The sequence below is a fragment of the Tachypleus tridentatus genome, chromosome 12 (assembly GCF_004210375.1).
Source record: "Tachypleus tridentatus isolate NWPU-2018 chromosome 12, ASM421037v1, whole genome shotgun sequence".
Lineage (NCBI taxonomy): Eukaryota > Metazoa > Arthropoda > Merostomata > Xiphosura > Limulidae > Tachypleus > Tachypleus tridentatus.
Window position 1 is genome coordinate 4632540 of NC_134836.1, and position 21552 is coordinate 4654091.

Genomic DNA, 21552 nt, shown 5'->3' on the forward strand with positions numbered 1-21552 from the left:
TTCACGTGTTCTTACCAATCGAATTACATAATTAGGCCTAGATGTAGGCTTTTTCAGTAGCTGAAATGTACATCTTTAACATAGGCATGCTTCTAAACGATAGTTCGTAAGTATTAGTCAGTAGGCCTAAGTACACATGCAAGGCTTGCAAGCACTATCACAGAATCTACCTACGTCTTGTACGTAGTGTAAGATTAAGTAAAAAAATTTCATCACAACACATTGAACAGAGCATGAAATTCGAAAATATTACTCCCAAGCATAAACTCCTGTGATCTAGATCTGGCAGGCCATTTGTAACTTGTAGCTGCATCAATGCTATGTGTATATTGTGTGGTTTTCCTATGCCATTTGTTCTCATGCATGTTTAGCCGGTTTTATTGTTGAACGCCTTACTCTCCATAGCTGCCGAAGCTGCTGACCATAGTGTACATTTAGTGTACAGTTAACGACAGGTTCGGGGCACTCAGATCAGGACGCGCCCTACATCACCCCCCTCCGCTCCCTTTAGTCTGAGCCTCGATTTTACAACAGGGCTCATTAGACCTGTATTTGTGGCCCTCATTAATCTGTGAAATTTCATATTATCACCACCCTCTAATAAAGTGCTGGTGCTTTATGGTAAAAGAACAATATATTCTCTTATATATAGTAAAAATATTGTATTTTCTTGTATAATTAGAACACAAAAGGAGCAAATTCAACAGCCTGAAGCCTCTACTCGAATTCTATTGCTAGTTTTTGTTTAAATGTTTTCATTTAATAGATGTGCTTATAGACATGAAATCACAACGTGTTTGCCTTTTGATGAGCTTTAACAGGAATATAATATATTCGTGATTGTTTAAGTATTTTTTCAAGAAACTTGCAATTACTTGTGTTGCAACTAGCACACATTATTGTTCCAGTGATACCCAGACGGTCAGTTGGCTCGGTAGTCACTGTGAGGTTCGTGCATTCGACTTAAATACGTTGTACAGTTCAGTCCTACTTCCATTCTGTTCTATATTTGTTCATTATACATTAGAGTTTTTCAATAAAGATTGTATTTTACCTTGTTGAATCATCTGGGAAACAGATTCCAATTATGACAAGCAAGTATCTGAAACTTTCCGATATTAGACAGTTCTGCAAGCCAGTTACTAGTATTACAAGTGACAATGCAGATGCAGATAATCCAAGAACCTCAAGCAAAGAAATAAAAACTTGCCATACATAGGAAATACCATGTTCATCAGAGGACGAGTCTGAAAAAGCTTGCGTAACTATTGCACATCATGAACCACCAGATAGCTGTGAAACAAGTTTGTGCAGTAATGAAAAATCTTACACTCCACAGATACAGTGGAGAAAGCCATATCATCCAGATGCACAACTAATACCACGATAGAAAGCAAAATCTCAAAATATCAACTTCCAGGGCAAGTGGTTTGATGAGTTCCCATGGCTGCATTTCAACAATCAGACTTGAAAGGTCATATGCTTTCATTGTGTCAAGGCGGAAAATAGAGGCCTTTTTACAGGGAAAATGGAACCGGTTTTTGCAACTGGAAAAAGGCAAAACATGAATTCAACAAACACCAATCCTCCTCTCAGCACAGATTCACTATATCTCCAGAAGATTCACTTAATTACATGACTGTCCAGCTACATGATGGAAAAAAGAAGCAGCAGGAAGAATGCAAAAGAAGTCTAGCCAAAATATTCAAAAATTTACGTTTCTTACTGCATCAAGATTTGGTATTACGTGGACATACTGATACGGAGGGGAACTTCCTGCAGTTAATGAAGCTCCCGGAAGAGGAAGATCCTGAGTTGATGGCCTACTTGTCAAAGAAAACCACATTCACATCACCCCAGGCTCAGAATGAAATAATGGAGATGCTCAGCCATCAAATATTGAGGAACATAACACAGGAAGTGTAGCAAAGTAAAACCTTTGCATTAATGGTTGATGGCACTCAAGATGTTACAGGTGCTGAACAGGAAGCAATATGTATACGATATGTAGATGAAAATCTTGAAGTCCGTGAGACATTCCAATACAACTGGTGAAACAATATCCTCGACTATACTTGATGTATTGACTAGACTCAATTTACCACTGTCAGCATTAAGAGAATAAACTTATGATAGAGCCGCTAACATGAATGGTGCTTACAGTGGATGCCAGGCAAAAATAAAACAGAAGCAACCGTCAGCTTTGCTTTTTCACTGCAGAGCACACAAGGCTAATTTAATAATGCAACATGCAGTTGAAGCTTGTGAATGTGTTCAAAATTCTATCCAGCAGGTACATGAACTTGGTGTCTTGCTTCAGAGGTCAGGCAAGTAGAAGACAATCTTTGAAAATATTGTACCGTCAGACAGCCACAATGGTTCAGTTAAATACATCTGCCCACTGTGTCCAACACGCTGGTTGTGTCACCTATTTGCAATTACATGTGCTAATGATCACTACAATGACATTGTTGATTCATTGTCTGAATTAGCAAATGAAAAATGTGATGTAGCAGTGAAAGCACGAGGTCTGCTGGTCAGATTTGACAAAAATAAGACAGTTATAGGATTGTTGATGGCTCAGCATCCATTAGCTGCATTAGAGGAGCCACACTGTGCATTCCAAGCCAAATCAGCGACAAATATCTGGCATGATTGAAGCATCTGCAATGGCAGTTGAGCAATTGCGGGTTTGGCGCACAGAGGAAAATTACAACAAGATATTTGATGAAGATGAGAAAAAGGTAACTTCCCTATATCTGGTGCCTATTGAACTACCACTAATTTGCAGACCCCCAGAAGGATCACAGGTGATGGCTCAGCACACCATTCTGCAACAGCTATATATTACTACAGAAGCCCATATTTTGAATTTGTGGACAGAGTCATAGAACATCTGACCACTAGATTCAATGCAGACAACAATGACTTGAGGCAATATCTGGCACTTGAGAACATGATCACATCTGGTAAGATTGACAACTCAGTTATAAACTTCTATCCAGAAATCTCTGCACAACAGCTCGAGTTTCAGTTGCCCATGTTCAAAGGAACAACAAAAGCAGTATCTCTGAAAGGCGTGAAGGATGCTTACTGTAAAATGCATGAAACAAGCCAGCAGATGTTTAGTAAAGTGCTTCTTCTCATGAAAATTTTGCTTGTATGTCCAGTATCCAGCTGCGAATGTGAACGCAGCTTTTCTGCATTAAAACCGTTGAAGACGTGGTTAAGGTCAACTATGTCTCAATGCTGCCTCAACAATGTGACAGTTTATCACACTCACAAAAATAAGGTCGACAAGATAAATATAGAAGAGCTTATGAAAGAATTCATAAACAGATCATCACAAAGGAGGTCTACATTTGGGAACATGTAGACAAGAGGACTAAATGAATCTTACTTCAATGAAAAGTATGAATAATTATGTGCTACATTGTATTGATGTGCAATTTTCAAGAGTTCGCAAAGACATTTTAATTATTTTTATCAAACATGAACAGTTTTTCAGTAGATATAAACTTATCACAGGTAATTACTAATTTTATTAATATTTGAAAACGTAATTCATGCAATGAAAGTTATTAGTAAAATTGTCAAGTATAATGGCCATCTTTTATACTGTGCAGTGTGCAGGAATAAATTCATGTGGCAGTTAATTTGCGACACATTTGTCTTTATTCTATTAACACTTTGAAAACTATTCACAACACCTCACTTATACAAACCTACATGGAAACCTTGAAGTATCGTGGCAACAAGATTACTCTTTGACTGCATGTTTACAGCTTTCAGGTTCATATAATCAGAGATTACCAAATTTCAAATTGAACAGTCCACATAAGTGGTTGCAAAAATCATCCCCCCCCCCATCGGGTGTAAAATATCTACACCCCTTAGTATAAGTATAATTTGTGACAAACTCTAAACATAATATATGGGTAGAAAGAAAACATAAAAATTATACAACACAGAATGAAAAACTATTGGGTAACTTCTTTTAAATACAAAATTAGACACAATGATATTTTAAAATTTGATGTTGTGTTTATTGACATACATTGACAATAAAGTTAATTAAATTTTGAAAGTAACTGTGAAAAAGAAGTCATGACAGTTTAACTCTGCACTGCGATCCATATAAAATTATTATGAAATACACACAACTAAAAATATATTGATAGTTGGGAAACAAGATACATAAAATGATATCCATGGAATCCCCTTCTGATAAACTTTGGTAGACAAGTGACTCCTAAAGTTCTATTGGTATCCCATGTTTGAAATGAAGGCTAAAAAGGCATTCAAGTACCATAATAATAATGGGTATCCAAAGATAGTTTAACTTTTTTGGTACTGAAGAAAAAATTTTAATGTTTGGCATGGTGCTGAATATATATCTTTGATACTTCAACTAATTACAGTATCAGTACTAAAAGCATAATACCTTGGCAATAACTCAACAAAAGTCCCTGAAATGTTCAGTGATTGAACCCAATACTATATATGTTAAATTCAATACATAAGAATAACAGGAATAAAGGAAGACACCCTGATACACAACGAAGAAGTGCCATGTAAAGCAAAATAATTTATTATAAATTGTATACAATTTGTGCAGCAGCCTGTCGATAGTCTTTATGGTTATGATATATCTCATGGCATGGTAAAAAGCACATGGGGAGATTGCACTGTTTCCAGAAATAATCAGTCTGCTTTCTTTTCCACCCAGCTGTGGATCTATTGCTGCAAACAGTACAATCAGGTTTGTGTTTTTTGTCCTCATATTGTCCAATACTATGTCTTTCCAGCAAGTGCTGACCTTTATCAGTACTTGGTCTTCCTTTTCGTTTGGAAAATTTTGAATAATCTGCTCTCTGAATGGTCTTGAAGATACTGGGTTTTCACTGTTGCTCTTGTAGTCTGCACAATATATTATATATCCGTTAACAAGAGCTACTTCTCTAAGCCGATGGTAAATGGTAAAATACCACTTGGTACTTTTGTGTGGATACAACCCAGCTTCTGGTCCATGATGTATACTCCACCCATGTGTTGGTTGTATGTTTCAGCAATCAGTGGTTTTCTCACATTTCTGTATCCACCAGGCTCTTCTCTGGATAAAATTCTTTTATCTGTGGTGCCATTTGTGGAAATGGTTGATAACAAATGCACATGTTTAGTGTCATGCCAAGCACATGCTACCATATTACCACCATGCATAAATACTGGCAGATCTCCTTTGCTAAGATGCAATCTTGTAGGGAGGATATCTGATTGAATGTGTTTCCATCTGGACTTAACTGTGCCACAAGCCCCAGTTCCATTCATCTCTAAGTGTTTGAATAAAGAAGGTGAAGAATAAAAGTTGTCTGTGAAGACTATATGTCCCTTATTCCAAAACTCCTCCAGTCGATTCAAACATATAGTCTCTGTGACTGAGTATCCATCCATAGGCACTATGATATTTTTCCCACAATATGTAATAAATTTCAAAGCATATCCAGATTTGCTTTCACACAATGCAAATTGTTTGATGCCCCATCTTGTGGGTTTTGATGGTAAATACTGTTTGAGATGAACTTTCCCTTTGAATTTAATGATACTTTCATCAATGGGCAGCTCACGTTGTGGGGCATATACTGCAAGGTCTTTTGATTCAGAGAGATTCATCAGATCCTGAATTTTCCACAGTGGATCATAATTTGGATCTCCACTGTTTGGCCGATCATGCTTATTGTTAGCAAAATGCAAAATTGATGTCAGGATTTTGTAACGATCTTGTGGCATTACCTCTGTAAATGGCATACGAGTTAGGCAAAAGGAGCCCCAGTAATCTTCCAGTTCATGTTTCTGGCACAACCCCATTGATATTTGTAGTGCAATATATGCTTTGAGTTCATTGACATCAGTCTCAATCCATTTCATAAAACGGAAGTAAGATGGCAATTCAGTGGTGCAGTCGAAATACTGCAAAGCATATCTATTTGTTTCATTACAAATCAGCTCAAATGCTTCATTTGAAGTGCTACGGGCATCTACAAAATAAAGCAAAAAAACTCTTGTACATAGAGATATAGCACTTTTCCGATGTTACATGTATGTATGTATGTTATATTTATATATTTTCCTATCGACAATATATGAAAATATAGAGAACTAGACTTGGTAAGTCAGTTTATGCAATAAGTTATTTGACCCTAACTACACCATGTGCTTACCTAAAGCGGGGGCAGATTCCAGGCCACGAATGTCTTCATTATCACTCTCGTCCGTTACAAGTAAGCTTTCATTATCATCAGGCTCAAACTCTTTGTCACTCTCTTCATCGTTACAAATAATATCGATCACTTCTTTAGTGGTATAAGCTTTTCCTTTTGGCATTGTAACAACGTCGTAAGTATCAACAGAATATGCAAGGAAGGAGTCTTCTAAAACAATGAACAGTATGATCTACACGGGCTAGAAAACAATGAATTCACGGGACCTCCAGTTTATATACCTGCTGGGAATCCCAAGTAAACAATGAATACATGTGGTTCTAGCCACAAGTGGGTCTACAGGCCTGTGTGATTATGATAATTAGACACAGGGGTATGTTGTTTACATCTTGTCGATGAAGCTCGCCTGCCGTGCTGAGCCTTCAAGTCGACTGTGGTCGCCAACCGCACCGAAAGGGTTAAACTAAAAAATATATATATATGTTGTTACAGTTTTGAAATCATACAAAATTTATTGTAATTAGTTAATAAGGAATTGAGAAAAACAAATTAGAGAAGGTGTTACATAGAGTAAAGAATGACTTTAGAAAAGAGGGTGATGGAATTCCAAAGGTTTGTAATAATAAGTGTATGGAATCCCCAGAACAAATCCTTTTCCTGCCCTCTTTATATGACTTAGCAAAAAAGACTTTGAAAGAGTCTAGAAAGAAATTTAAGCAACAGGAAGAATTGAAACTACAAGATTATCTTAGCAAAATCATATGTTGAATCAAATAGTTTTGTTTTGCACAAGCTTCAAAGTTCAAATGAATTTGTCTGATTTAGAAAACTTTGAAGACTGCATGTAAAAAGTAAAAAAAAAAGTGAGAGAAGCATACATATTTCAAAATGCAGATATGTTTGGAAATTGGAAAAAATTTTATTTTTTTTCATACTACTTAAAATATACTAGGAAAGTTTCATAGAGTAAAATACACACACACACACACACACTCTCACATTTGTATCTAAATAGTTCTTATAAAGCTAATTTAAACAGCTTAATAAACAGTTTTCAGTTACAGTTTTAAAATGGCAGCTTTAAGTTTGTGTGCATGAATGACATTTCCTGCTACTTGCAAACATGGTTAAACACCACTACAGCTTTTTTAACTTCCACATTGGTGAAAGATGTTCAAGAGTTCTGTCCTACTTTTAACTAATGTAAAATGTTGAAAATGCAGATTTTTATTATTTTTGCTCTAATAATGATCTTCCAGTATCTCAGAGCATGTACCTGATGGCAGGCTTCATCTCCTAAAAACATTTTTGTCACATGAAACAAAGTTCAAATAAGAGTGAAAGACATGATCCATACTTACATTATAATGATCTTTTGAGGCAGCATAATGAAGGGAAGATTGACCTGTTTGATTCACAGCATTTACCAAAGCCCCTCGACCAATCAAGGCAGATACAATGTCTGATCGCCCACTGGAAGCAGCTATCATTAAAGGAGTCCAGTTAGCCTGCAAAAAAGTAGCACAAAATTAAACAAATATGAAAACTAACATTGAGATTTAAGTATGTAATACTACTCTTCTTACATATTCATCTTGCTTTGTTTTTTTTCTATTCCAATCTTGCATTCACTTCAGTTATCCTCTCATAAGGTAACATAATTTTTACTTCAAGTACTGTACAACCAAAAGCCTTAATTGTTAGAAAACAATGTACATTTGCATTAATATAAGGCAAGAAATACATCACGAATGCAGACATGTATCTATGATATATTAAAATATCATAGTTTAAATCTCTAGTCCACTGATAAAATAACTACATCAATTTGTACAAGAATTTTTTTTTTAATTTAATCAGTATCAGTATAATAAATGAGCAATATATAATACTTATAACCAACAATCCTCTTGACCCCCACTACTGTTTTATGCAAATAATATTATTAATATTTCCATTAAGTAATTAAAGTGCATGATGGAGCTGCAGAATTACTATTTTTTCTCATCATGCTGTCAACAAAATTATTACAGTTTTAAGACTATCAAGTTTAACCTTGAAAATTATCTAATACTTCAAATGTAAGCCACAACATTTCGCATATCTATATAGTAAATTACCAAATTATAACTTAAGTAAACCTACAAAACAATATTTAATTCATGTTATCTCAAGTCCAATAGAATCAAAAATAGTTTAAAATGTAATTTTAGTAAAAATACTGTATAACAAGTTTCTTTACGACTAAATGAAATTACCAGGTTTATGGTTGACAAATATATGAAACACCTCAAACTAAAGTAGTAAATTCTACCTAATCTAGCAGAAATTATTTCAGTAAATACAATAGTCTACCCAATGCTTCAAATTTAAAAATTTTATATAGTACAACTAATGCTAGAATTTATACATTTAAAGATTTCATTAGGGACTATGAAACAAGTGGTCCAGCTAGTTATGCAAGATACAAGACAGTACCTGAAAACTACTATGTTAAGGTACCTACAAAACAAATAATAAGCTAATGTTAAATGAAAGGTAAATGCCTATAAATTAATTTAGCAGCCAATACATATATAATAATGTGTTACGTTTTAATAATAGAAACTTCATTACTTCTACACTATAGACACATGATAGTAACAAGTTACCTGGAAGTACAAGTAAATTGGTCTATATGTTCTAAAGACAAAGTCAAGTATAAAATTTTTGAGCTATTACTGACCACTTGTTCGTTTTGAATTCTGTGATCTACAAGAGTGCTATCTGCACTAGCCATCTCTAATTTTGTGGTGAAAGACTAGAAGGAAGGCAGCTAGTTATCACCACTCACAACCAACTCTTGGGCTACTCTTTTACCAACAGAGGGATTACCCATCACATTATAACACCCCCATGGCTAAATAAGCAAACATTTTTGGTGGAATAGGGAGTCAAATCCATTATTGACCAAACTAAGTTTATTTACATGGCAATACCTCTCTTTTACATCAGTCATAACATAGAGGAAAATGTGGAAAAAATGTGTAAATCTGTTGTCTTAGCTTTAGCAATAAATATGCAAGCTACAAAAATAAACTCTTTTACACACTACGATTCAAATTTTTAAGGGGCATAATTTTTTAGTACTTCCTGTGTACCATGCTTTGTACATACTAATAATTTATATATTTTAACAAACTTCTCATAAGGATAGATTTTATGATATAATCATGATATGGATCTACAACTATAATCTTAAAATCCTTAAACCACAGTATAGTTTTTTTCTGATGTTTACATTCAGTTAATGGTTTATTATATTTTATAACATTAAGTTACCCACATGAAGAGGATTACCACTACTTTTTTTATCTTTAAATGCTGTAATTATTACTTTTGTATGCTGTTTTACATCAGTGCTACAAAACTTGGGTGGTACTGCTCCCTAGTCGGCATGTCTAAAATTCAGAGGACAGTAAACTTTGAGAGAGCAGCAGAGAGGCAAACAGAAAAGTTCTGAAAATTTCAAAGTTATATTTGTTAAAATTAAAGCATAAGAAAACCAGGTTTTCATACAACATTTGAAGCACAAATCATTGTATGGATGTGTTTGTGACAGGCACAGGGGCAGGAAGTTCAATGTAGTCATTAAAAATTAATTCATTACTCATGCATTACCATGTTTTCTTTGTTCTTTTTTCAATTAAGTAACACTTATTAATGTTTGCAATAATGTTACTTTTGCCAAAATAAAATATTTTAAAATTTGCAACTCAATACTATTACATTACAATTTTCATTTTACTAAAATATTTTAATGGTCTAAATATTTATTACGAGTTTGAACACTCACTGAAGGGGGTGCTGCAGTGAAGAAAGGTTGGTAAACACTGTTGTACATTAACATTGAAATTTACTGTAAAGAAAATAAGCACTGTACATTTATAGACTGGACTGAGAGTGCTATTTAGATACCTTTTAATATCAGAATGTATGTACATATTTGTTACTACGTTATACAAAAATGTTCACAATACAGTTTTTTCAGTGCAAATGGCATCCAGCCCCATTCTTTAAATCTTTGATAAAACCTTGGTACACCTGCATAACCTTATTCTGTTATATACATTAAACCAAATATTTAATTTGTTAGTTCCTTTCCAGTGTGTTTTGTACTTTATTACTGATAAACTTCATACACATGTACATTATCAAACCTTTAAAAAGTATACCTACATCATCTCAAAAAAAAAACCTCTTTACACATTGTCTACAAATTTTTTTATATAAAGGTAAACAAATGCACTCTTTTTTTAACCTGAAGATGACCTAAGAAGGTCAAAACATTCTTCTCTACTTTATTTTAATAAAAGTCTTAATACCCATACCAACCATCTTGAGATAGTTATTCTACAGTACTCACTGTGTTTAAATAATGAAATATGGCCATTACATTTATAGCATACCCATGACCATAAAATATGGTATTTACTTTTGCAGCAACAGGACATAATCCACAAATCATCACATTCACAACTGTACATGCAAAGTACATCTTTACCATACTGATTACAACTGTTGTCAATAGTTTCAAAGCTTTAGAAAATATATAGTCTGTAGACAAGATGTTTTTTACAATATCACATTTAAAGTACATAGTAAAAATATGGATTTTCAACTGTGGAAAATAATGCCACTCACTCAGTTGACTGAAAAGAAATGTGATAGCTACATTCGCATTCCTGATGTTTTTATGACTAATTGCTGCTTCTGTAGTTTAGTTGCTGTAAGGATGGTATTATACAACAAAAACTATGCCACTTATTCATAATTTATCATTTTTCTCTATAAGCTTACTTATTCATCATTAACACTTTTTTGTTCATTTAAGAATTATTTCAAATAAAATTCTTTTATCCTAATTTCATTTTCATGCATGAAGATTCTCAGCTACTGTTACACAAAAAGTGCTTTTAATATAATACTGTCTGATCTTACATCATCTTCAGCGTTGACGGTGGAGCTCTGTTGAAGTAAGTAATTAACAACATCAGAATGTCCTCCTGATGCAGCCCAGTGAAGAGGTATTCTCCCAGCCTAAAAAATACAATTGAAAGCCTAAAATAAACAAATTGAAAAAACAAAATGTACAATTTTTTTCATTAATATTATGTGCAACAAGTGTATGGAGTCCAGGTGCACAAAAATATTTTTTTGCTGTTTCTTAACTTGTTGAATGGTTCATCTAATAGCATTGTGTGTGTGATGTTAGTTTGGACCCTCAAATTCTGTTTCCTAGGTATTTATAACACAGCAAAGAATCACATGGTTCTTGTAGGCTATTCTCACATACACACCCTAGGGGAAAGCAAGTTTAAACCTACCCTTTAAACTCTCATAAAGTGCTGATATCCGCTATCACTAATGCACTTCATGTGTAAATTATACTGACTGAAAATAAAGATTATTTGAAACACTACAATTCATTTCAGTTTCATGCCTTCACTTTGGGGGAGGGGGGAATTCAGGAATAACCTTTAGTTATATAGCTTTTTATAAAGGTTAATTGGTCAATGAACTGCATGCAAGTGTGTCAAGAACAACCCATACACAAACCAGTAACATAGAAAATTTTATCTAACAGTAGCTGGAAATGACAAACAAAATTATTGTACAAAAATCAGAATAAACACAGAAAAAAGTTTGATTCATAGAAATGAAAAAAAAGTCAGTTATATATTTGATTTTTATCTTTTTTAAAGTAAAATAAACATGCATACATTCTTTAAAATTAAAGAGCTTAAATGAGACAAGTACATTCATACACTAATGTGCAAGTTTATTCATATATACACATACATACACACACACATATACCATCACATACAATAAGATGTAAAAACAAATCGACATAACCAAATATATGTTAGTTTCTAAATCCTATTTCCCCACACTGAATTAGTATAAATACTTCGATTTTCTAACAAAAATAAATGCGGAATTAAGTTTGTTTTGTATACACATTCATATCTATCACAAAATATTTCATACAGACATGCATACACAGTTATATTACAAAGCAAAACTAAAATAAAACTGTCTGAAATTAGTGATTAATAGTGGCAATTACAATATTGTCATGCACATAAAAAAGTTGAGAAGCATAGAAAAGGTCAACTTTAACTTTAACATGCATGCTCTTTATATGCCTTTTTGTGTGTGTACAGCCTTAGCAGTCAATAATAAATGTTTTAAATTGCTGTTAGAACTCAACCTTTTCTGTTTAAGGTTTTTTCTTAAATGTTCTAATAGAGTTTTGTGCAATTCCTTAGGTTCCCTATAATGAACCTCTACCACACTTCATGATAACAGATTCATGTAATGATTACTTGCCAATATATACCTGCACATTAAGATGGGGGGGATTATTAACTGCATTACTTTTCATGTTACACTATTTTAATTTGGTCTTTGAATAATTGTTCATTTAAGGTGATTTGTTAATTATTATATATTTTGAATTAATTACTTCAACTACTGAGTTAATTCTGAAGGTAATGCAACTGCATAAAACATCATATTGTATTAAATTTTCACTAAAGTGCAAAAGTATTGGTATATATACTTTGTGTAATAAAGTTGCATAGATTTACGCACATTTTACCATTTCCATATCTTATTTCATAAATTTTAATACTTTCAGTAAAAACAGAAAAACCATGCATTAGGTATTATCACGATTTGCACAATGACTGCTATAACGTAAACAAACAAAGAGAAGGAAAGGATTTATTGCTTAATTTATGGAAGTGTCAAACACTACATGAGAAAGACATTTCTTAAATACAGGAAACCCACTAAGAGCAGGCTTATGACTATGGTGATTGTTTATACCTACACAAGAAAGATACATATATCTAAATTACAAATTAGATTTAATATTAGTACTATTAGTATTACACATATATTATGCAATAAAGCCTACCTTACCAATAGTAATAGTTATGATAGTATTATTACTACTAAAACTAACAGTATATTAAGATAATGAGTTATAATAACTAACTTGATCTTTTTTATTAATTAAGCTGCCATCCATCGATATTTTCTCTTTTAAAATTTCATAGTTTCCCTCGTACGCTACGTTGCAAATTGCCAAGTCAGACATCTTCGTTCAATTTCAAAGTAAATAATTAAAGAACTTTCATGAACAGTAACAGACGATGATCAACACTACATTTATCACATGACTCCAATAAAGTGAAAACTCACATTTCTGTGGTATGAAGAATAAATAATAATAAGTATTTAAATTAAAGTATAATTTAATAATTATTATAGCTTTTGATCTAGGGTCTATTTTATTGCAATATTGAACATAATTAACGCTACAATAGTGAACATAAAATGCGTTAATTCCTGTTCCATTAATTATAAATCTCATATCAAAAAAAAAAAAAAGAATTTGCAGCAACTTAAGCCCCAATGTTTCACAACTAGGGGTTTAAAAATATTCCGCTAAAAATTTAAATTACAACTAATGTTTGAATCGTGTTTATGTCGCGCAAATCCACACATTAGGCTATCTACGCTTTGTCCACCGAGAGAATTGAACCTCATATATTAGGTAAATTATAACACTCCAATTATAAGACGTTTTTGGTCAATGTTTCTTATGTTTCCACCAAATATTGTTTGTCTAATAAATTACATGAATATATTATGTTTACACATCCTATTTCTCAAGTATTTCTCTTTTTTTTCCTTCAAAAATGGGTATATTAGGGATCAACATTTAAAATCATTTTACAACACAGCTCAAATATTAAAAAAAAAAGTTGAATGATATCTTATAAGGATTTTCTCAGTGGATGAGCAGTAAGTCAACGAATTGATAGCTCTAAAACCCGGAGTTTGATTGATTGTGGTAGACATAACGCAGATAGCTTATTCCACGGATAATAAAGATAAAAGCCAGAAGTACAAAACATAACTACCAGGTTCAGATTAGCCAATGTGACAGGTAAGGGCGGTCTTACTTATTCTGAGGCTTCAAGCAGAATTCAGTAAATGGGGTCCCATAATTACGAGAAAACTCAGAAGCAGATTGAAATGCATAGCATCGGAGATCCTTCCACGTGTTGGCCCCCGTCAATTGCTCAATTTGTCCGGTAAGTGAGACCGCTAATGGTAACAGGAGCTTTTGCCCAAAGGGTTCCGGTCACCGGCGTAAAAACAAAGTAAAATAAAAAAAACGAGATTCAAGAAATAGATGTCTATGACAATCAGAATCAACCCACGTTAACAATGCATATTAATAATATTCACTGACGATCAGGTAATTCCCATGTGCTACTGTAACTTTTTCATATACTTCAGTTGATTGTAGTTCTATAGCCGAATGAACAATTTCCATAAATTAAAGATGTATACGTAATTTGTTTTACTTTGTCTTACATTTCTTCATCAATTAAGTCATCTATGGTTAAAGGATATTTCCAAAAGTATGGTTTAGCTTATTCCATATAGACAAAAACTTAACTTGTTATACTTAACATATGTAGCAATATATTTTAGTAATCATTCTTTTCCTCTATATTTATTTCTAATACAGATATCTGTATGCAAACCATCCAAATGTCATATGTTTCACTGCGATTAAAGACTAATTTAATATTATAATGTGTTCTGTCACTGAAAATATTTATATCAGAACGGCTGTTATGGATATTAACACTGTTATCGATAAGGAGAGAACAACGTTTCAACCTTCCTAATACATCTGCAGGTTAAGAAAGAGAAAATTTAAATGTGACCGTTTACGGGCACATTTCTTAGGGACGAGAGTATAAAGCGGGACAGGATTGTAGGGGGCGTCGCAGATGGATGTTAGGTTATTAATTAGTATAGGTACAAAAGTGTTCCTTTATATTGGTTTAATTTTGGTTTTAGTTGCTGTATAATTAGGACTTCTTGGATTTTATGTTTGTTTATATTTGTTTCCCTATTTAATATCTGAGTGTTTTCTATGATTATCTTGTGTTTATTTGTTTTGCAGTGTTCAAAAACGTGTGAAGGTGTTTTTTGTGTTCTTTGAATCTAGTTTCCATTTTTCTGCTTGTTTCTCCAATACAGAAGTCGTGGCAGTTATTGCATTGTATTTTATAAATTATGTTGGTGTTGTATTTGTCAGTGTAATTTTTACATAGTATGGACTTTAGTTTTGTACCTTTTTTTGAATAAATTTGGTGTTTACTGGAATATTGTGTTTTGTTATAAGTTTTTTCCAAATGTTGGTTATTTTTTCGCTCATGTCGGAAACATATGATATGCAGTATAATAAGGTTTTGTAGTTTGTTGTATCTTGGAATTTATTGTTCTTTGTTTGTTGTTGGTCTAGGTGTGTGCGTATAATTTTTCCACTGTTTTTTGAGGAAATTTGTTGAATGTTGATGAGGTGTTGTTTTATTTTGTTGATTTCGTCGTTAATTTTATCAGGTGGGCATAGTTTTATGGCTGTGTTTATTTAGTTTCTTAACATGTTATGTTTTTGTTTTTTTCATGTGCTGAGTCCCAGGGAATGTATAATCCAGTATGGGTGATTTTTCTGTGGATTTCTGTTTTGAATTGTGTATCAGTTATAGTGATTTTGAGATTAAGAAATGCAATTTGGTTAGTTTTTCCTGTTCACATGTGAACTTAATATTGGGATGTATCGAGTTAACGTGGTTGAAAAAACTAAGTGTGTGTTCTGTAGATGTGAATCCAGCAATTGTATCATCAACATACCCATACCATTATAGTGGGTTTCTTATGTCTGTAAATGACTAATTGACTTAAAAGCGTATGATTGTATTTCTTCATCATTGTTTCGAAAGAAAGATGAAGAGTTGTTGTCCTGGTCTTTTTCATTGATCTATACTTTAGTATTATTTAAATCTAATTTCAAGTGGATTTTCTATTTTTCTCCAATGTATTCTTTGTCATATCCACACGTGATCATTTAAAATATTTTTTTTCTCAGTGTTTGTTTGTTTTGAACAAATCTACACGAAGGCTATCAACGCAGTGTAAGACTAGAGGAAAAGCAGCTAGTCATCACTACCCACTGCCAACTCTTGGGCTACTCTTTTACCAACGAGTAGTGGAATTGACCTTCATATTATAACGCCCCCATGGCTGAAAGGGCGAGCATATTTGGTGTGACGGGGATTCGAACCCGCAACCTCAGATTACGAATCGAGTGCCTTATCCACCTGGTCATGTAGGGCGTTGTCTTAGTGACAGGCTTAGAGAAAGCATTTTGTCAATGGAAAATATTCTGGTCTTTTCACTTTTCTCAACAATACTTTTTTTCTTTTTAGAGCTCTGAGCTAACCGACGTGAAAAGGTTTACACATTAATTCCAATAGAAACTTGACTTTTTGCTCGGCTTCAGTTTTGCTTCGTACACTTATTTTGTCACAGCTTCTAAGATCTTATTCTGTCTATTTTCTCAACTGAGAAGACATCTGATGAATCCAGTGTTGATAGACCTGTGAGAAGGTAGATTTCTTGATACATAATCTTGTGTGTAGGCTTCCGATGAATATCAATGATAGCATTATGCAATTTAAAGAAGAGACGCTCACTTCCATTAGTAAACTTCAATCTTGTAATTGTTTCATACCTACTGGGACCAAACATAGAATCAAGATAGTATGCATACTCCATTACTAGGGTTTCAATTTGAACATATGCCATGTGTTAATTCTTTTCAATATATTCAGTTTGTTTGTTCATTTTTCATTCCTTTCAAATCTTTTGAACTAAGAACAGTACCACTTACTCCTTTAGTGTTTACAAAATGTACTGTTGTATAATTTTTCTATTTTTATTTATACTGCCGGTGCAGTTACTGAATTTATTTATATATCTGTTTTGATCTTTTCTCATATTTCGTATCATGTACCCGTATTCATATCTTTGTTACATTTTGTACATAATAAAGATTCACTATACTCAATAAAGGCGAAGTACCATTTTGGTATCTTATCAGTGGTTGAACCAACACACATACCTTAGGAGTTTCTACTATCTCTGGTTTCACTTGAGCCTAGAGTACACATCAAGAATGCATATTATTAGGATAGCAGCTTAAGAGTGACTCAGATATGAACATCAGTGTATCGTGCAGAAATGATTTAGTACATAAAACCAAAATGAAGATTTTATTTTTAAAAGTAATTGGAATAGTACAGTTGTTTACCTTGTATTACTGTTTCGGTGAAACTTTCGTAACAGGGCTTCCCGCTACAAAAAATTATTCAGGTAAAGATAACCTCTTGTGACTAATATTTACATATTACAAATTCACACGAACCCTAAACATAGCACTTATATTATTTATTTTCTTTGCAGTTATTAGTATATGATGTGTGGTTAAGATGTACAGCATATAACCGGTCTGAGAATGCTTTCATTTGCATTTCATATTTTGTAATCAACATTTTTATTTTTTAATATTTTTCACACCTAGCCAATAAACTTCTAATGAAGTTGAAATACTATTGTAATGATTAAAATTTTAATATCATTCTTTACTTAATTCTTCATCCAGTGTTTTTAAATCAACTTTAATGTTTTCTCAGTTGAAAACAAATTTTAAGCACTTTTGCCTCATATGTTCCAAGTTAGCAGTTCAAATTTAATTCTTCATTTTTAATTCTCCACTATTTATATACATTTTAAACACAAATCAGCTTCTATTTTCAGTTTGAATAAGGTTGTTTATCTTTACTTGAGCTTTTATTTCGAACTTGTATAAAAGTAAAGTATTAATATCAAAGTTTAAATCTGAATTTTGCAATTTCAAAATAATATTTTTGTTTGTTGTTAAGCGCAAAGCTTCACTAGGGGCCATTTGTACTGAATCCGCCTTAAGTATTGACACCCAGTTTTTAGCATTCGGAGCCTCTCAGATTTGCCGTTGAGCCACTGAAAGGCTCGAGGTAATATACTTTTGTATTGAATTTTAAATTGTTCCAAGCGTTGGGTTAAGGGTTTCTTCAAGTATAGCCGAAAATAACTTTCAATTACAACTTTAACTAACATCATTCAGGTGTTTACTGGTGATAACAGTGTGAATCTGAAGTCTATAGTTCGTTTACTGTTGATGCATAAAAATAGCGTTATACATTTTAAAACCATGGGTATGTTTGTAAAAAAGAGAAACACGATGACACACTAGTTAACAGCCCGGCGTGTCCAGTTGGTTAAGACACTCGACTCGTACTCTGAAGGTCGCGGGTTCAAATCCCTGTCATACCATCATACTCGCCCTTTCATCCGAGGGGGCGTCATAATGTTACGGTCAATCCAACCATTCGTTGGTAAAAAAGTAGCCCAAGAGTTGACGATGATGACTAGCTGCCTTCCCTCCGGTTTTACACTGCTAAATTAGGGACAGCCAGCGCAGATAGACTTCGTGTAGCTTTACGCGAAATTCAAAACCAACTAAACCAAACCATTAACTTAATAAGAATTTCACATAGTTTCTTTGTTACTTTCCTGTTCTATGCATTTCTTATACTACCAGGTCAAATCTCACTATTCGATTAGAGCAGCTCATTTGATACACTAACGAATGATAATGATTTTAAATCCCTTGACGTATATAATGTTGTGGTCTAGAACATATCAGAATTTGAATGTTGAAAGTAAATCAAGCAAACTTTATTGGTTAAAAGTATATAGTTTAAGTGTAGAGCAGAATGTTTTATATTTTTATTTAATTTCTGTGAATTGTGCATCATTTCACTTCAGAAAAATATAGTTATATTTGGTTTTACAAAATTTTATCAAAGAAATGTGTTTTACTCGGCTTTCGATTTCAAGCTAATATAACATTGGATTCATTACACTGAATATATAATAACACTTAAGAATTACCTTTGATGATCCAGTTTTCTCTCTCTCGCCCTTTTCTTTTACTTATATCAATATTTCCAAGGGCTGTGACGAAATCACTGCTATACAAGTCAAGATACACAACTGGAACACAAATATTCGCATTTATTGTTTTATAATAACAAAACTCTAGAATACTTGTTACAATTTTGGAATTTATGTACAGATCACTGAAAAATATTTTAAAAAGGTTTTCTTTACATTTTAACAAAGACATCTTAAAATAGTGGAATTATATTTACCTAATAAATACATATAACATTTTCTTTCTGTTTTATTCTATGTTATTTTACAAATTATTATTTTGATAATTTTTAAGTTTCGTCCTTTCTTAGAATTGTTGAATTTGTGGTTTGCTATAAAAAGCTGAAATGAAAATCATCTGCTTTTAATTTTATGAATGTTTTTAATAGGAATATAATTTGAGAATTATTATAAACATGTAAAAGTTACTTCAACAGTTATATTTTTCACGCCGCAGCACTATTAATTGGCCATCTCCTTGCTTGATCTGTAGTGTGTTACTAGCTGGTGTAACGGATTTATTATTATTTTAATATCTATGTTTGTTTCAGTTCAATCCATGTAACATATTTTCTTACGTATTTATTGCGCAAGTCTCGCCTGTTCTCTAAATTTCTAGAAGATTCTCGAGTAGTTTGGTTTAAATTAAGCACAAATCAACATAATTGACTATATGTGCTCTACCTACCATAGGTATCGAAACAGGGTTTTTAGCGGTGTAAGTCCGCAGATATACCGCTGTGCCACTGGGGAACGATTCTTGAATGTAAGGATCAATAATATTCTGTTTTGCGAAAGCGTTAGCGTGTTTTCAAATAGTGTTACCAAGTGAATTTTCGAAAATCTCGCCTAATAGGTATAAAAGCTAGCCATCGCAAGACGTGGAGACACAGCGTATTGTTTGGTCGCTACAGTCAGTATATCATAATCTTCGGAAACTACAATTGTGACAAACGCTTATTAATCAGAAAACTACGGATACTTGACCAGGAACTTTTATATATTTCGAACATCACAAACTTCTGACGTTAGTATTTCTATAAGGACATTAGATATCTATCTTTCTCTATGAAAAGTAAGCTTGTAAGCTGCACTGGGCCAAACAGGAATAGAGATAGCATTTTTGTCAAGTGAAATGTACCTGTGTATCAAAATAAAATTAATTAACTCGTCGTGGAGCCAGAGTGTCGATAAAATATTCACTTCTAGAGCAAATAGAAGACTGAATACTGTTTCCAAGCATCAACTTGGTAGCAACTTGTTCCATCCTACAATTCAGTTAACTTCTAAATTTAAATTAAAGCATCTGGCTAGTTGAAATCGTTATACGTAACGTACGTAACATTGTAAATCTGAGACTCGTCCAAAATCAATTATAATACTTAACAATGGTCACTATGATTATTCCCAAAGAGAATTAAAATAATTTATGACTGCTTCCCTCTTGAACAGATAATGAATCGAACACAAATGACGACACAGAATGCTTGGAATACAATGAAAATAAACAATGTAAAAGGTAGGTTATAATTAATTTTCTACGATCTTCAGTAATATCAAAGCAAATCTGTACCTAATTTTCTTTTCTTTGTGTTAATTTTCTATGTATTTCTATCAGTTAAATTTTTGTTGTTTCTTTTTTTTAATCTGTGATATGTTAGAATTTGTTCAGAATATCAAAGGTTCAGAAATTTTATGAATTGTAAGGTTTTACACTGCATTCAATACTTTTCTATTTCTTCTTTGACGAAGTGTCTTAAATAAATGTGTTGATTTCTTACATACGCATCAAAGGTGTAGTTACATAATAATGGAAGATACACGAAAGTGTGTCAGGAGTTGCTCCACTCACATGAATTTCATTGAAACTGGTGATTTCGTCGGTTGGGCGTGTTTCACCTCTGGTAAGATAAAACAATTAATAATTATGTTATGTTGAAATTCTATGTTCGTACAGTAAGGAAATTGCTCATCGGAATTAGTTTATTATACTATACAGTAATCATATGCATTTTAAACTTTGTATTTTACTGTATATCTACTGTTGATTGAATTTGTATTAATTTTCGTAATTTGCGTTTGTCACTACGAAATTATATTTAAAACAATACTTAATTCTTATGAAAGAGAAAAAAAAGATATCCCTTTCTTCAGAAAACAAGAAATTTTTCAAATAATAACTAGAAGAAAATCTAAAAACATAATTTATGATTAGATTTTTGTTACTTGTGAACTTTGGAAAATGACATTTTGACTTTTTTTCTTTCTTATAAATTCTAGTTGACACTGTACGAAAACACCATATGAGTGTAGAATCCATATACATTTTTCGGATACAAATGAATCATTTTCATTTCATTTAATTTGTTCAATACGGATG

At 32.7% G+C, this 21552-nt stretch overlaps 2 protein-coding genes across 5 annotated transcripts in view; one reads left to right on the forward strand and one right to left on the reverse strand.

Moving 5' to 3' along the window:
• The window catches only part of LOC143233073 (uncharacterized), a 41250-nt gene extending 27589 nt beyond the window's left edge, over positions 1-13661 (reverse strand). Inside the window, exons 1-3 of the mRNA XM_076468954.1 lie at positions 13267-13661; positions 11199-11297; positions 7580-7726 (exon numbers count right to left, since the gene is read on the reverse strand). Coding sequence (XP_076325069.1) covers positions 7580-7726; positions 11199-11297; positions 13267-13368 — 348 coding nt within the window. The 5' untranslated portion in view covers positions 13369-13661. The remainder of the gene's footprint in view (positions 1-7579; positions 7727-11198; positions 11298-13266) is intronic.
• A 3593-nt stretch (positions 13662-17254) lies between these two features.
• LOC143233555 (uncharacterized) overlaps positions 17255-21552 on the forward strand; it is a 28705-nt gene continuing 24407 nt past the window's right edge. For all 4 annotated transcript variants that reach the window (XM_076469891.1, XM_076469893.1, XM_076469892.1 and 1 more), the window contains exons 1-3: positions 17255-17510; positions 20625-20691; positions 20967-21076. In XM_076469891.1, the coding sequence (XP_076326006.1) occupies positions 17354-17510; positions 20625-20691; positions 20967-21076 (334 nt within the window). In that variant the 5' untranslated portion in view covers positions 17255-17353. The remainder of the gene's footprint in view (positions 17511-20624; positions 20692-20966; positions 21077-21552) is intronic.